The sequence below is a fragment of the Eublepharis macularius genome, chromosome 14, assembly GCF_028583425.1.
Source record: "Eublepharis macularius isolate TG4126 chromosome 14, MPM_Emac_v1.0, whole genome shotgun sequence".
In the NCBI taxonomy this organism is placed as follows: Eukaryota; Metazoa; Chordata; class Lepidosauria; order Squamata; family Eublepharidae; genus Eublepharis; species Eublepharis macularius.
In genome coordinates this window covers 49,334,818-49,352,476 of record NC_072803.1, presented here as the reverse complement: position 1 = coordinate 49,352,476, position 17,659 = coordinate 49,334,818, and the positions used below count along the sequence as shown (strand labels likewise).

The following is a 17,659-nucleotide window of genomic DNA, read 5'->3' as shown; positions in this document are numbered from 1 at the left end:
CCTCTTTTTTTGCTACAGAGCAGTGATAGCCAATTTCCTAAGCCTAGGGAGCCATACAATCCATAACTAATCTGTTCCTCTTTTGCCATGTTACCATTTCAAGGCCTGGAGTACCAAAAAAAAAAAAACATGACACAAGAGCAGAAGTGTCTCATCTTTTACTTCCTTCGAAAGCTGATTAGTTGTGTATCCTCATCATCTTCCCATCTATTATGAGCTTAGCAGCTCCCATATGTGTTGAGGATAGTGTGAGGACTGGAAAGGAAACTGAGTCACTTCCACCTTTGAACATTGTTTTTGGTACACTGAGCCTGATGAGGCATTAGTGAAGCACTGTGCGAGCCAGATTAACTCACATTACAAACCTGATACAAAGGCCATCTTAACTAGATAGCATCCCTTCAATTATGCCAGTTCATTATGCTGTCAGTTATAGACCTCAAATCCTTTTTAGCAATCAGACTATGGTTGCTTTATCCTCCACTGGAGCCGGATGCAAAACAGCAGCTGTTTCTTTAATATTATCCAAAGTGCTTCATGGGGTTGTGTAGCATGGTCAAAGCTATTTTCTCATTTCAGGCCTGCTTGGCCAGTGTCAACTACCAAAAAGGACAAACACATGACTGGTTACTATAGTTTAAAAACACAAACAAACTAGAAGACTATTCTGGATTAAAAGAGGTGACATTTGGTCCCCTTAAAAATGTCTATTAGCCAAGCTGCAAGAGACAAATGACAGGAGGAGGAGCACGTGGAGTTGCAATGTTAGCCAGGAAGATGAGTTTGCTGCTCAGAGGGTCTGTTAATTTCCTCTTTGCCTCCCAAAGGCTCTATCAGTTTCACCTTCCCTTCTAAGAGTTGAAGAAGAAATAAACAAACCTGAGCAGAGATCTCCCTGGCTCTGTAGAGAGGGGAAATTGACAAAGCCTTCCAATCTCTTTTAAAACTCAGCTTCCCGGCTAACATTATGACTCCCTTCACATGCTCCTCCTCGTGTAATTCGTCTCTTGTAGCTTAGCTCTAAGTTTTAGAACCTTAAAATTCACTGCCTGAAGGTTTGGGCTATAAGTAGGGGTGTGCAAGCCAAAAATTTTCGGCTAAAGCCGAAAGCAGAAAGCCGAAAGAGGATTCTCTTTCGTATAAGCCGAAAGCCGAAACGGCCAGCCATTTCGGCTTTCGGCTTACTTTCAGCTTTCGGCTTTTTCAATGGGAAAATGCCTCTGGCGTCTTCCCGGACGTCTGGGGGAGGCATTTTCCCACCGAATCAGCCCAAAATTGGTGGGGACCTTCCTCTAACCCCTCTCTACAAACCCCCCACGTTTCAGACCGATTGGACTTTGGGGGGCCATGTTATGGCCCCCCAAAGCAGGTACCCCTATCCTCCCATAAGAAAGCGAAGGAGCAGCATATTGTTAGCATGCTGCTGCTCATCTTCTTCATTATTTCCTATGGGGAAAAATGAAGAAGCAGGCTTCCTTTGCCAGGGGTGGCATTTTGTATGCAAAATGCCCCCTTACCCTCAGGGGCCCTTCTCCCACCCTTCCTCCCACCCCCCACCAAGGCTCAGCCTGCTCCCACTTGGGGGGGCATTTCATGGCCTCCCCAAGTAGGTGCTCTGCTCTCATCTCTACCACTGACAGCTGGGGGAGGCTTGTGTTGCCAGGGGTGGCATTTTGCATGCAAAATGCCCCCCAACCCTCTGGGGCCCTTCTCCCACCCTTCCTCCCACCCCCCACCAAGGCTCAGACTGCTCCCACTTGGGGGGGCCATTTCATGGCCTCCCCAAGTAGGTCCTCTCAGCCCCTAAAGTCCACCCCTTACAGCCTCACACAAACCCAATTCCCCCCAGCTGCCACACACAGACCCAGATCCCCACATTAGCCCCTCACAGACCCAAATCCACCCCCACCTGCCCCACACCCATAACCCCAGGAACAGGCTGGCAAAGGCCAGCCCTCTCCCTTTGTTCCCTATGCTGGGAACTTCTAAACTCTCTTTCCCTGGGCAATTCTGCACAGCCCAGGGGTGCCACAATGGTGGGCACACTTCTGAGTGCCAGCTGGTCCCTGTGAAAGAGCACCTGAACCACAGACACCCTCCCTCAAATTCCCCCACCACCTACAGAGATGGCTGGCCAGCCAGCCCCATTGTTCCCTATGATGGGAACCAACTGCACAACAAAGAATAAAACAAGAACAACACAAAATAAAGTTTTTAAAAAATTATTTTCTCCCTTCCAAAGTTCAAGCAGGCAAAGCATTATGACACATTACACCAGCAGTCCCCCACACAGAAAAATAACACAACTCACTTAACATCAGAGAATCCCAAAGCACGATTCCTGTCAAAAACACTTTATTTCTTGAACAGCTTTAGGTTACACAGCAGGGGGGAACACCAAAGGGCATGGCAGCACTATCTTACACAAAAATAACACAACTCACTTAACATCAGAGAATCACAAAAACACAATTCCTGGCAAAAACACTTTATTTCTTGAACAGCTTTAGGTTACACAGTAGGCGGGCACAACAGGGCATGATAGCAATGTACTACAAAAAATAATACAACCCACTTCACCGTTTTTGACAGCAATTGTGTTTGTGTGATTCTCTGATGTGAAGTGAGTTGTGTTATTTTTGTGTAGTACACTGCTTTCCTGCTCTGTTGTGCCTTCCTACTGTGTGACCTAAAGCAGTTACAGAAATAAAGTGCTTTTGACAGCAATTTTTTGGGGTGATTCTTTAATGTGAAGTGAGTTGTGTTATTTTTGTGTAAGATACTGCTTCCATGCCCTTTGGTGTTCCCCCCCTGCTGTGTAACCTAAAGCTGTTCAAGAAATAAAGTGTTTTTGACAGGAATTGTGCTTTTGTGATTCTCTGATGTTAAGTGAGTTGTGTTATTTTTGTGTAAGATAGTGCTGCCATGCCCTTTGGTGTTCCCCCCTGCTGTGTAACCTAAAGCTGTTCAAGAAATAAAGTGTTTTTGACAGGAATCGTGCTTTGGGATTCTCTGATGTTAAGTGAGTTGTGTTATTTTTCTGTGTGGGGGACTGCTGGTGTAATGTGTCATTATGCTTTGCCTACTTGTACTTTGGAAGGGAGAAAATAATTTTTTAAAAACTTTATTTTGTGTTGTTCTTGTTTTATTCTTTGTTGTGCAGTTGGTTCCCATCATAGGGAACAATGGGGCTGGCTGGCCAGCCATCACTGTAGGTGGTGGGGGAATTTGAGGGAGGGTGTCTGTGGTTCAGGTGCTCTTTCACAGGGACCAGCTGGCACTCAGAAGTGTGCCCACCATTGTGGCACCCCTGGGCTGTGCAGAATTGCCCAGGGAAAGAGAGTTTAGAAGTTCCCAGCATAGGGAACAAAGGGAGAGGGCTGGCCTTTGCCAGCCTGTTCCTGGGGTTATGGGTGTGGGGCTGCTGGGGGTGGATTTCGGTCTGTGAGGGGCTCATGTGGGGATTTGGGTCTGTGTGTGGCAGCTGGGGGGGAATTGGGTTTGTGTGGGGCTGTAGGGGGTGGACTTTGGGGGCTGAGAGCACCTACTTGGGGAGGCCATGAAATGGCCCCCCCAAGTGGGAGCAGTCTGAGCCTTGGTGGGGGGTGGGAGGAAGGGTGGGAGAAGGGCCCCAGAGGGCTGGGGGGCATTTTGCATGCAAAATGCCACCCCTGGCAAGACAAGCCTCCCCCAGCTGTCAGTGGTAGAGATGAGAGCACCTACTTGGGGAGGCCATGAAATGGCCCCCCCAAGTGGGAGCAGTCTGAGCCTTGGTGGGGGGTGGGAGAAGGGCCCCAGAGGGTTGGGGGGCATTTTGCATGCAAAATGCCACCCCTGGCAACACAAGCCTCCCCCAGCTGTCAGTGGTAGAGAATGAGATTACAGCACCTACTTGGGGAGGCCATGAAATGCCCCCCCCAAGTGGGAGCAGGCTGAGCCTTGGTGGGGGGTGGGAGGAGGGGTGGGAGAAGGGCCCCTGAGGGTGAGGGGGCATTTTGCATGCAAAATGCCACCCCTGGCAAAGGAAGCCTGCCTCTTCATTTTTTCCCCATAGGAAATAATGAAGAAAGATCAGCAGCAGCATGCTAACAATATGCTGCTCCTTCGCTTTCTTATGGGAGGATAGGGGGACCTGCTTTGGGGGGCCATAACATGGCCCCCCAAAGTCCAATCGGTCTGAATCTTGGAGGGTTTGTAGAGAGGGGTTAGAGGAAGGTCCCCACCAATTTTGGGCTGATTCGGTGGGAAAATGCCTCCCCCAGACGTCCGGGAAGACGCCGGAGGCATTTTCCCATTGAAAAAGCCTAAAGCCGAAACGTTTCGGCTTTTTTTCTTTCGGCTAGCCGAAACGTTTCGGCTTAGCCTGAAACGTTTCGGCTAACCTGAAAGAAGCCGAAACACTTTTGTTTCGGCTTTCTTTCGGCTTTCAGAAAGCCGAAATGCACATCCCTAGCTATAAGACACATTATAAAGGGAAAGTGAACTGGCTGTCATCAGCTAATGGCACTCCACTCTCTTTTCTATGGCTTCCAAGTATACAGTTTTCTTTTCCTATTACCAGACTGCCAACTGGAAAAAGTTTTTATCTTTAGTTAGAGGTCATCAATCTGAATTTTAATTTCTTAATTGCAACCGTTAATTCTTTATAACAACAGAACACATTTGAAATCTAATTATTTCTCCACATAATGATTAAAATGTCAATTGACTTCTCAGTTTTTTAAAAAATGAAACACATTTGATCTTGTTGTATTATCCATTATATAACTTTTAGTTAACTTTGCTTATGTGTTTGATTTTTTTTAAAAGTGAGTTCCTGAAACTAGTTTGAACCTAGTGGAGGAGAAAGAGCTGAGTGCTTTGTCCCAATGGTCTACTTACATATCCATAATCCACAAGATGGAAGAGAAAGGCCTTACAAACCAGAGTAGATCTTCTGGATTACCACATTAATGGTTCTTGGACCACAATACTCAGCAATACACTGTTCACAGAGATCTCATTGACCTCATTGGGACGGTACTGGAGTCGATGGTTGTTGTGGATTTTCCAGGCTGTATGGCCGTGGTCTTGGCATTGCAGTTCCTGACGTTTCGCCAGCAGCTGTGGCTGACATCTTCAGAGGTGTAGCACCAAAAGAAAGAGATCTTTCTCTTTCTTTTGGGGCTACACCTCTGAAGATGCCAGCCACAGCTGCTGGCGAAACGTCAGGAACTACAATGCCAAGACCACGGCTATACAGCCTGGAAAACCCACAACAACCATCGTTCTCCAGCCATGAAACCCTTCGACAATATATCGATACTGGAGTCAGTTTGACAATTACAGTCCTCGTTTTGATGGATACAATGAAGCTTGCAGAACATCCATCTTTGGAATGGTAGTCTGCCATAACATTAACTTTATGCACCTCAGAAACTTATAGGACTATTCAACGTAACAGGACTGATTTTGAATGGGATACTGTTAAGATCATTTGGATGCTAGACTAAACTGGCTGATGTATTTATAGTGTAATCCTAAACAGAATTACACCAGTCTAAACCCATTGATTTCAGTGGGCTTAGACTGGAGTAACTCTACTTAGGATTTCACTGTTAGACATATTAGGCATATGCTCAGAGGCTCGACTTGCATGGTCTTTACCCCTTAACAAAGGAAGGGGGGATGACCCAAATTAAGTCCATCTGGGCCAGGAGCATACAGCTCAAACCGTGCCTTATATATGCAGTGAAAATGAGGCCATGCAGCTGCTCCACCACAGAATGACAATCAGTGGCTGAGTCAATGAGTTGACTTGTCCTTAGAAATAGAAGGATTAGAGATCCTCCTCAGAGCTAATTACCACCAGGAACAAACCAGAACCCCTCCCACCTCCACTCTCCCAAAAAGAACCCAAGGGACAGAAGAAAGAATCTTGGAGGTGAGGTAAGAAGGTGTCTGCTGATTCAAGACTAGGTTTAGAAAGGGGAACTTATGGAAAAAATTATCACCTCACATGTCCACAGAATTAGAGGAACAATTGAAAGGGAAGGCTCCACAAAACAGAGCTAACATTTGCTGCAAGGCTTTAGGATTACAGCAGAATACAATATAAATTCAGGTATTTTCCTCTTTTTTTTGCAAGAAGCAACCTCCCTATCTGACAGCTAACATTGAACAGTTCCCAGAAGAAATGGAAATGCTGAAATGTTTGTCTTGGAGGATGGGCACTTATCGCTTTGCCACTAGAAAATTGTACAAAAAGGTCTGATGAGCTGCCTTAGTAAACACAAACTAATAAATATCAGTGGGTCACTGTATCCTGTCATTCACCTACTGTCTCAGGATATCAGATTCTGTAATTAGACTAAGCACCTCCCTTGCATGTCTGTTGCCAGCCAATTTGTAAAGTCTCTTATCTGTTTAAGAGCAAGAGGTCAAATTGCTTTCAAATCAATGTGACTTACAACAATCCTAAATAGAATTACCCCCTCATAAGCCCATTGAGTTCAGTGGATTTAGAAGGATGTAACTTGGTTTAGGATTGCACTGTTAAACAACTGTACTACACAGAGTGCTTTCCAAATAGAAAATGCTCAAGGGAGATTGCTCATCAATATGAAGGATATCGAAAGTTGTCTGGGAGACTTTATTAGTACCAGAATTATTGAATATTTTCAGGCATGGTTATAGAATTCTCCCTGTGATGAACAGGAGTCTTCTTTTATGTATTTTTATAGAACGTATATACTGTTCTTATATATATATATACAACATACATCATTTATACGTAAACTATGCATATAAACATATGATGCTGACTTATTAAAGCACAATGCTGAAAATTTTAAAAAAATGGTATGAAGAAACAGAAAATGGCATAAAAAGTCATGGGTTTGAATTGCACAAGGAATAAGCAAAAGCAAAATAGGGACATTAGAACTAAACCAGCAAGCATGTCATATTCAGTAGCATTCCTACAAGCATGAATCAGTATAATCTGCCCCCCAACTCTGGTCAAATGAAGGGATTGTAGAGAGAGTAACAAGTCCAACCAGAAGTCTCCCAGGACCAGCAGGTCAGGTGATATTCCTTGACCCCCCAAAAAAGTTTCCAGGTCAGACTTGCTCACTGGTCTGAGCAACTAGTAAACTTAGTTCTGCTTAGCTGAAGATACGTTTCGCCTTTCTTCCTCCCAGTCTACCCTACCTTCCTTTTAACTGCAAAGACCAAGATCAGATACCAGGCATAGCTGCCACTGCATTACTTATGCTGGCAGATCCTACATTAGTAAATTTTATTCTAACTACTAGTGCCTTCTGGGACTTGGGAGTGATGCTCTTTTTTGACCCTTGCCTAATATTCGGACAGCTCTGGTTGAATGTTTGTGGTGAACTTGTATCCTTGTTTTTGTTCTTAACCATAACCTGTTTTGTAAATGACACCGGTGCCTCTCTAGCAGGATAAAAGAATTTGGTGCATAAGCTCAAAGTGACAGATTTGTCAGCTGTCTAAGAAAATTACAGGTAATAGAAGCTTCAAGAAGAAAGGTCTGCTCAAGAGGATAGCATAAAGGTTCTTTTTGACGTAAGGACTTGAAAATGATTTTTAAGGGAGCCTTTGATACAACAAACACAGAAACCCTGAATGACTGATGAGATGCAAGCCAAGCCAAGAACAAGACTTTGGGATCCCAGGAACTTTACATAAGGGAACCTTGAAAGGCCATTTCCCTAAAGGGCCAATTTCTCCCCTCCCCGGTAGCCATTTCCCTTATGAAACCAAGTGCATCAGTGATTTGATTAATTTTTCCCACCTGTTAGTTTATCCTAGTGTTGGACTTGCCTCTTTGGGCTCACCTTGGAATTGGGCTTTAAAATATTTCCACCCCCACCCCCCCACCCCAGTGTGCACTAGGACACAATGGAAAAGGTCCAAAGCAGTGGAAGAAAGAGGGAGGGAGGATTCTCCTCTTCCAATTAGTTTGCTTAACTGTCAAAGGAGCAGCAGGCAAGACGAAGACATACATGAACCTGCCTTCTACAGAGTTAGACCACTCATTATAAAAGTCAGTATTGTCTGCTCCGATGGACAGCAGCTCTCCAAGACTCCTTCACATTACCTACTACCTACTACCTGAACATTTTAACAGCAGATGTTGGGGACTGAACCTGGGACTTTGGACATGCAAAGGAGATGTCCTACCAGTGAACCTTCCAGTGAGCCACAGACTAATTTGTGGGGGGGGGGGGGAGTTGAGGAGGAATAATAGGGAGAGGTAGGGTAGGAAGAGATCTTCTTCATTTCAGATATATAATCCAAGCTGTAGAAGAATTTAGGGGAGTGAGCTCACCCCTGTGTTAAAGTAGAGGATTGCAAGCTCTGCTGCATGTATTCCAAGAACATGCAATATGAGGTTTGGCAGCATCCCTACTCTATGCTCATGAACAGTTCGCATAATATACAACACTGAATGCATTAAGAGGACAACATTGCCAAATCCAGTTCACAAAACAATAAACAGAAAAAGCAACACATCGCAAAACAAGAATGAGTGAGCCAGCCAAAAAACAACAAAAAAGAAAAAAGAAAAAGCAAATGCATGGATTCGGGACCCCCAGCTCCCTGCCCTCGACGGGGTGGTGCTTACACCAGCTCTGAGCGTCAGGAGCCTGGGGGTGACCCTAGATGCCTCCCTGAAAATGGAGGCTCAGGTCAACACAGCTGCCAGGTCTTCTTTTTTTCATCTTCAATGGATCAGGCAGCTTGCCCCCTATCTTTTGACCTGCGACTTCACTACAGTGATCCAGGCGATGGTCACCTCTAGGTTAGATTACTGTAATATGCTCTACGCAGGGCTTCCCTTGAGTCTGATCTGGCAGTTACAGCTGATCCAAAATGCAGCGGCACATGTCATCACCGGAATACCTAGTAATGCACATATAACACCAGTATTGTGCCAGCTGCACTGATTACCAGTGGAGTACCAAATCAGAATCAAGGTTTTGGTATTAACCTATAATGCCCTATGCGGACTGGGACTTGCATATCTTCAGGACCACCTCTCCCCATATGTGCCCCAGAGGATGCTTCGATCTGGAGATAAATAGCTATTAATAGTCCCTGGCCCCAGGGAGGCCTGCCTAGCATCGACTAGAGCCAAAGCCTTTTTGGTCCTGGCTACAACCTGGAACAATGCTCTGTCTAATGAGACCAGGGCCTGGCAGGACCTGTTATCCTTCTGCCGGGCCTGTTAGATGGAGCTGTTCCAACAGGTGTATGATTGATGCTGGGTAGGGCCCCCACCGGCCGAACTGAATAGAATGGGGCCCTCTCTCTCACTGCATCCACCCCCAAAACTTTCTTTTTTAAAGTATTTTTCAGTGATGGTTGGGTGTTGGACTGAATCAAACTATTTTTGTGCCGCTCTATGTTTTTAAATATTTATATTGTATTTATTGTGATTTTAATTGTGGAATGTAAATTTTAAAGTTTATGAATGTAATCCGCCCTGAGCCTGCTAGTGCGGGCAGGGCAGAATAGAAATAAATAAATAATTTTTTTATAAAATACATTCCAAAAAGAACATTATTCTACTGGAGAAGTGGAAGCCAGGCCCACAGAGGCTACAATTCACCATAAATTCTCCCTGGGATACAATAGAGCTATACATGGAACTAATTTAATGAAGGCCAATAACAGCTTGGTACTTCCCTAACTGGGGTGAATACTTCTTTCCATATCATTGAGAGTTTGAGTGATTCTGCGCACGTTGGATAATGCACTTCCAATCATCTTTATAGATCATTTGGAACGGATTTTGTTGTGTGTGGAACAAAAAATCCACCTCAAGCGATTGATAAAGTGCATTGAAAGTGCATTATCCAACATGTGTGGAATCAGCCTTTGTCTGATTACTGTGAATCAGTCAGTCACTATGGCTTGGGCTCAAGTAATGCCTGAATGAAGGTCTGGGCCTTTCATGTTTTTCAATAGCTCTGAACATTTCTTCAATAGTTCCTGAATGAGATACCTATCAGTGGTGGATCCAGGGCTCATTTCGAGGGGGAATGCACAGGAACGCAGTTCCGGCAGTTCCCCAAAGAGATCACATGTCAGGTGCCCCCGCCCACCTGACTCTTGGCCATTTTGGACCCGTTTTGGCCTGGATTGGGGCCGAAACAGCCTGGATTGGGACTCTGACGGGTGGTGGATCACTCTCCCGCTCATCAGTGGCCTGATCCTGACCATTTTGGGCCCCTTTTCAGCCATTTTCAGACCCTTTTTGCCATTTTGGGCCCAATTTTGGCCCTGAATGGCCAGGATTGGGTCCAAAACAGCCAGAATAGGTGATGTCAGGGGGTGTGGCATACGCAAATCAGTTATACTAATAACACACTTCTGGTGATGGCAAGAGGTGTAGCATATGTTAATGAGTTATGCTAATGAGTTCCTCCAGCTCTTTTTCTACGAAATGACGCCTGGGTGGATCAGTGTGTGTGTGTGTGAGAGAGAGAGAGAGGGTGAGAGATGCAGAAAGAAAGCTACAACGTGGCTGAAAGTACGGCAAGCTGAAATGCAAGGACTTTCTATCTGGGGAACTAATGTAGGGTAACAGATCTGCTGCCCTGCATAACTATCTCTTTTCCATCACCTGTGCATAGTTCCTTAGATCTTTGGGCAAAGTCCTGCTCCATCTCAATTAAGACTGGTGGCCACAAGTCAAGGTCATTTCAGCTATGGCACCATGGCCGCGACTCTTCCTTAGTGAAGAAGTGCAAATGGCTACTTTTGGGGCTGGCTTTAGGAGACTGATGATGAAATCTCTAATTTGGGAAGACATTTGGAGTGAACTAATATAAGAATGCCCTGGGAATAATGGCATATGGCTTTCTTTTGTTTCTGTTTTTTTTTTAGAGACAGATGTCATGGAAATTTTAATTTGCTATTGGATTTGGATTTTAATTGTCTGACTTGGGTCAGGCAATGCCAAGGAATGGAGGACAGAAACAAGATGAGCAAAGAACAAAACTAGATTGTTACAACTGGGACAAAGCGTTTCTCCCCTGGATTGCACCAAAAAAGGAAAAAGGAGGGTAAGAAAACTGACCAAACTGGCCTGAAACTGGCCTGAAACTTCTGAAGGGAACCCTAATTGCTTCTAGTATCCAGGAGGGGGGGAGGGGATTTGAGTTAAGGGAAACCATTCAATGATTCATCTCCTCATCCCCTCTTTTTGTTTCGTAAGTACTGACCATCAAATGACCCTTGGTACTCCAAACATCCTTTCCATCTGCAGGGGACTAATACTTCACTGTATGAGTCACAACACGTGCAAAGGAACACCTCCACCAGAACTGCATGAGTAGATCTAAACTGAATAAGCACTGAATGTTCGCAAATTTTGCCCACTCGAACTGTCCAAAGAGGGGATACAAAGCAAGTGCAACACAAAGGTCTTCCAGGCATTTCCTTATGAAAGAAAGTTTGTCCTGGCATATAAAGTTAGTCCTGGCACAATCATTTATTTATTTATACCCAGTTCCTATTAAAACTAACAGAACTGCATGACCAAGGGGCCTGAAACTTCTGAAGGGGATCTAAACAAGCAAGCAAATAAAACGTACAGGTTGGAAGCAATGGCACCCTTCTGTTGAAAGGAACTGCTTCCATTGGAACAAGAAGCAGCTCGTTCCTCTAACACCAAACCATGGTTTGGCACTCTGTGTCCTGAGCCTTAGAATAATTCTAACACTACATGTCATTATGTTATCCTGCACTTATCTTGTGACAGGATAGGGAAACCACCATGGGGGGGTGGATATTCCAAATGCACCATTTTCTTGGATGCCTTTGGTCCACTCCAAACCACATGTGATGCAGGTGAGTTGTTTTCAGATCCCCAGGAGCATAATTGGCCCTATAAAGCAACAACAGATGGGCAAGGAGAGATAATTGTATCAGGGCCACAGAGCTGGGAAAAGGAGTTGAACTCTTTCCTTCATGGGTACAATGTGGGTGTGGTGCCCTCAAGTCAGAGTTGACTTATGGCGACCCCTGGTGGGTTTTCATGGCAAGAAACTATCAGAGGTGGTTTGCCATTGCCTGCCTCTGCAACCCTGATCTTCGTTGGAGATCTCTTATCCAATTACTAATCAAGGCCGACTCTGCTTAGCTTCTGAGATCTGATGAGATCAGGCTCACCTGGGCTATCCAGGTCAGGGCCATGGGTAAAATACATGTCTTTTTCAGTTAAAGCAGCCAAGGGGAGCATTCCCAACCAGAAATGGAATGGGTCAAAAAATTAAGCCCACCATTCTTCCTTTGCGCCACAACTCTGACTTGTATCAACCTGCCCTCCAGATGCTTTTTGCAACTCAACTATACATTTAAGGATCCAAAGATGGACCCTGAGCATCTTCCTTGGTGGCCTCCCACCCAAATACCTATGGAAGCTGTCCCTGCTTAGCTTCCAAGAGCTGATGAGATCAGGCTACACCATGCCGCCTTTCCACCAGGGATTATATTGTTGCTGCATTTTGTTCAAAGACCTTGGATCTTCATAGGTATTGGAAGGCCATTATCTCATGCTCCCTTCTTGACATCTGTTGCAGTACTAGCCTCTCCTCCAATGCTTCTCTCCTTTTATTTCACACATCCGTCCCTTATTGTGAACAGAGGAGCCAGATAATTAGGACTGCCTTAAGGTTCAGCTGTCCAGGTTTTGTTTAGATTTTGGGCACACCATTTGGTGCCCATCTGGGTCATTAGCTGGTCTGTATTTGCAGCTTTTATTTTTAAACACGCAAATCTCTAGCCTTTGTAGATCCAGAGGTACAAGGTGAAACGTTCGGGCAGTCTTCTGTGAAGTTATCAGAAACAAGCCCAGTCATGCCTTCCATTGTTCTAGCCATTGAGGGAAGGCACAACTGTAATAGGCATACTTGCTACATTTCTAACAGATGAGCTTTGCTGTTGCTTGAGAAGAAAGAATTAACAAGTCCTCACATGAACTAGAATGGTCAAGTCAGGTCCAAAGATGCTTCCTCTGATCTCTCCCCAACTTTGTTGACATAGTGTTCATCATGAGCAGACACAATGCAGCCAGTAGACAACAGCCAGCTAATGTGCTCGAGTTGCATTGTTAGCAAGCAATTTGCATAATATGCAAATTAGGTTGCCCCTTTGATGATTCACACTATATATTTGTGTACTAAAACTTGGACAAGAACATTGCAAACAGAAGCAAAATGAAGGCTGGTTCCCAGTGAAACAAATGTCTGAGAGAGAGAGAGAGAGAGAGTCGTTGTACTTATCCTCAGGAGCCTGAATCCTCTGCTTATTCTGTGCAGTCTGTCTAAGGGCCTATGCAACTTTTATGAGATTCTGCAATGGAATGAAAATCTATTATATATGTATATGTGCACATAGCTCTTGCTGGACCCAAAACAAAGCAGGAGAAAAACAAGCATGAAATAAAATGGGATAAAGTTTCCTAAATAATAAAATGAACCCTTACGCTGCTATGGAAATGTTAGCTGCAGACAGGGGACTAACGTCTGCTACCTCCTTGGCCTTTTGCAGGGCAAGTTTTTGATTGGTAGCTTCTTCCATCTCCTCTTCGTCCTGCGGAGAGATAACAACACAAACAAGGTGACCTTATTCAGACAACTCTCTTATAAAAGAGGGGAGAACGCTGGCATGCTCTAAAGCCACCTTACAGCAAGGACACTCGATAGGAAAATGTCCTGTGTAAGCCCCACATACAAAATTATGGGAGTGGCACAGGAATGCACTGGTGCTTTTGCGCAAGTCTTGCATAACTGCTTGCATGGGAGAACTTCCTGGTGGATCATGAACTATCATTATGGACCCAACCAAATTATGGTGTGGTTTCATTTCAAGGTGAGGGCTGCCCTTTCTTTTGAGAGCCAAAAACTGCTCTGAAATCTTACTTTGAAAAAGGGCTGGAAGAACTGAGGAAAGGAAGTACCCAAGAAATAACAAGATCCCAGCAAGATTAAAGATCAGATATGCCACCAGAACTTGAAGTCTCTGGTTTCTGAAGATTAGTTCTGTCACTCATCGTCTCTGCAATCCAACCCTGTATTCTTTGCTGGCTCCATTTATGCCCAAGCCACAAGAAAGCTTCCCTCTCCCCTCCTCCTCCCACTCACCCTGTGGTTGTGGCTGTTATGGCTGGCCACCAGCAAAACTGATAGTGGGCAGTAGAGATGGGCACGGACCAAAAAATGGTTCAAAATTTTACATGGACCATGCCAGTTTGGTGTTCACGAGCTGGCAGGTCGTGGGACATGCCTTTTTTCACAGACATGATGAACTTTGACTGGTCTGTCGGTCCATGAAACCAGACATCCTAGCCGAGCAATCGATTCCCTAGGCAATGTAGGAGTCGCCTGAAGACCTTCTGCTGCCCTTGAAACACACCAATCTTACCCTGAAAACCTTGACAGGCTGCTCTGGCTGCCAACCAGAGAGCTCCCATTATTCTCTATGTGAGTATTTAGTATATAAGACATAGTTCAGAGCCTTGCTTTCACTTTGCAGCTGTTTACTGGCTCGGAGGAACTGCTTGTTGTGAGAGTTTTTTCGGATTGTGCCAGAGGGAAGCTTGGGGCTTGTGTTGCAGCAAGGCTCTGGGTGGGAGCAAGCTTATTGGCTTTCCTTGGCTGAGGGCTCATTTTTGTTTCTCCTTTTTTCTTTCAATTCTTATTTGCTTGTAGGTCAGTGGGCTAGCCTAGGGCTGTGCCCCAACCCAGTCTCAGGGCTGCAGTCAGGCTCTGGGTGCAAGCTTATTGGTCACCTTGAGGGCTCACTCTTCTGACTCATTTTTCCCCTTTCAATTTTTATTTGATTGTGGGGTGTTGGGCGAGCCTAGGGCTCTGCCAATTGCCGCAAGCCAATGCAAATCAATTGGTATTTGCAGCTCCTATCCTATGTATTGGAAGTTTCCTGGGGGTGGCTGCTTTGGGGGTCTGTAACTCGGATGTCTGAAATGCAATCTTGGCCAAAATTGGAGGGTGGCTGGAGGACAGCCTGCTGAAGACACACTGCAAGTTTGGCATCTCTGAGTGTGAAGAGGGCGATGCTAGGACCCCTGGATATGACAGACCACGGACCAATGAACTGGTCTGTGAACTAGGGCGGGTCCATGAATGGTCTGTGGTCCGTGAAATGCAATGGACCATGGACCAATGGTCTGTGGCTTTTTCCCAGTCCATGCCCATGTTTAGTGGGCAGTAGAAGGAAAGGGTGAGAAGTGACTCTTTGGAGGAAACTATGATTTTGGAATGGGTTTTTGTCAGCAAGTTATTTTCTGATAATTTCCCCCCAAGTAACTTGTGTTTCCTGAGCCCAATTCTGATTCATGTCCACAGCAGGCAACTTTACCCCTAGCAAGGGTTAAACACTTGAAGCAATGCAGTCATTTGTGTGATCATGATGTGGTGCCACAATTGAAGAAATCACCACCAGGAAGCTGTAGTGACTACACGTGGTTGAAAGGCAGTGCAGAAACATTTTAAATTAATTAAAATTGAAAGGAATCCGGGACCAACAAAAGCAAACACGTCAAAAAGCGATACTTAGTATTCTGTCCCATGAACATAGGAAGCTGCCTTAGGTAGCGTAAGAGCATCTGTCCACACAGGTCAATTCTGTCTCCTCTCAGTGGCTCTGCAGCATCTCAGGCAGAGAAAATCCCACCTGCTGCCTGAGACAGACCTCTGGACCTCTGACATACAAAGCGTGAGATTACTACTGAGCCACATCCCCTCCCACCAAGGATGTTACAGAGTGATAAGAGGAATGGTCACTAATTCCAGAGTTGCAAATTCAAGGCCAGTCTCCCGATTATGAAGGTTTCGTTTCAGAATATTTACAGAAAGACATGGTGAATCTGATAACCTAGCTCAGGTTAGTGAAGGATTTACTGGCTAGCCTTGGCTGACCCTCTCAGTTCTTTATATCTGAAAATGGGTAACGAACAATCAATGCCAGGCACTGGAAGAAACAAACTACATCATTAAAACCAGAGTGGTTACAGGAAAGTCTGGGAAATAATTAGTGATGGATAGAAAGACTCTCCATTTGGCTCACACTTGGGTCAGTAATTAGGAGCTCTCTCCATGAAGAGTCAGGGGGAAAAATAGGTCACTCCCCCTGCCACAAGAACTCTAAAATGGTTTGTAATGTTTGGTGTGCGCACATCCTCATAAGTGTGCCTGGGGAACTGCAGTGCGGGGGCCGCATCCTGCCTCAGCTATTGTGCAGTGTTTTCCACGATGATGACTAGATTGCTGTTTTGCAGAAAGACCCAGGCCACTGTCCTGAAAATCAGAATGTCATTTTTAGAAGTCAGTTTCAGTAATCACAAAAGGTGGACAGTTCCTTGGTGAGTATCTGAAATTCAGAGCCAAGCTACAAGTGACGCCTTACACAGGTTGGACACTTGTCAGCTTCTCTCAAGTTTTGATGGGAAATGTAGGCGTCCTGGTTTTACAGCTTGGCTCTCCATTACAGCTGCGAGACCAGGACGCCTACATTTCCCATCAAAACTTGAGGGAAGCTGACAAGTGTCCAACCTGTGTAAGGCGTCACTTGTAGCTTGGCTCTCAGTTTGGACATCATGAACATGCTGGAGTTTAAAAACCTGGCTGGGCTTGCATGCTCCTCCTTCCCTTTCTGCAGCCTGCCAAGACTGAAGTCTTTAAATAATTCCAATTTATCATGATATACAAATGTATGGACACCTTAATGTACTGAAGTTTCCAAGTTACTAGGATTCCAAATCAGGATTAAACTATGGTTAAAAATTGCAGTTACCGGAAAGATAACCAACCTCAATTTGTCAAGGCATTCACATTCAGACATATGATGAATTGGGACCCAACATTTAACCAGGCTCAAGTCCAACACGAACAAGCCCTGATTTGTTTGTAACATTTGAACTGAGTCTGCCTAAGCAGTTAAAAGTTACCATATTCTGAGCAGGTCCCAAAAGTGACTATCACTGTTGATTGCTAGGACCAATGAACGTAGACAGACTATACAGGTTCAAAAGCAGGGCATCAGTTTGAAATACATCTCATCATTCTTTACAAACAAGAGTAATAGTTTCAGGATAAGTGTGCCTGATTGGTAATAAAAACAAATTTTACCAGTGATGTAAATTTGAATTATGAGTCTACTATATGTAAACTTCTTCAGCATAGCCAGTACCTTTAGTTAAGCTTAAACATCATTTCCAGAGCAAAAGGCATCTCAGGAAATGAGACATAAGCCAAGATGAACACTTAACTCTCTCTGACTGATAACTTTGATCAATCAAAAAGAGTCCAGTAGCACCTTTAAGACTAACCAATTTTATTTTAGCATAAGCTTTCGAGAATCAAGTTCTCTTCATCAGATGCCTGATACAGAGACTGTCTCTGTATCAGGCATCTGATGAAGAGAACTTGATTCTCGAAAGCTTATGCTAAAATAAAATTGGTTAGTCTTAAAGGTGCTACTGGACTCTTTTTGATTTTGCTACCACAGACTAACACGGCTAACTTCTCTGCATCTTTGATCAATCAGCTTAACATTTTGTAAGTGTGTATATCCCTATATCTAACAGTCAAGAACTGACCCCCACCCCAGTGAGGATAGGCAAATT

General features: G+C 44.7%; 1 protein-coding gene across 1 annotated transcript in view; it reads right to left on the bottom strand.

Moving 5' to 3' along the window:
- The window catches only part of CACNA1B (calcium voltage-gated channel subunit alpha1 B), a 443,389-nt gene that overhangs the window by 115,013 nt on the left and 310,717 nt on the right, over positions 1-17,659 (bottom strand). The window contains exon 18 of the mRNA XM_054997363.1: positions 13,502-13,608. Coding sequence (XP_054853338.1) covers positions 13,502-13,608 — 107 coding nt within the window. The remainder of the gene's footprint in view (positions 1-13,501; positions 13,609-17,659) is intronic.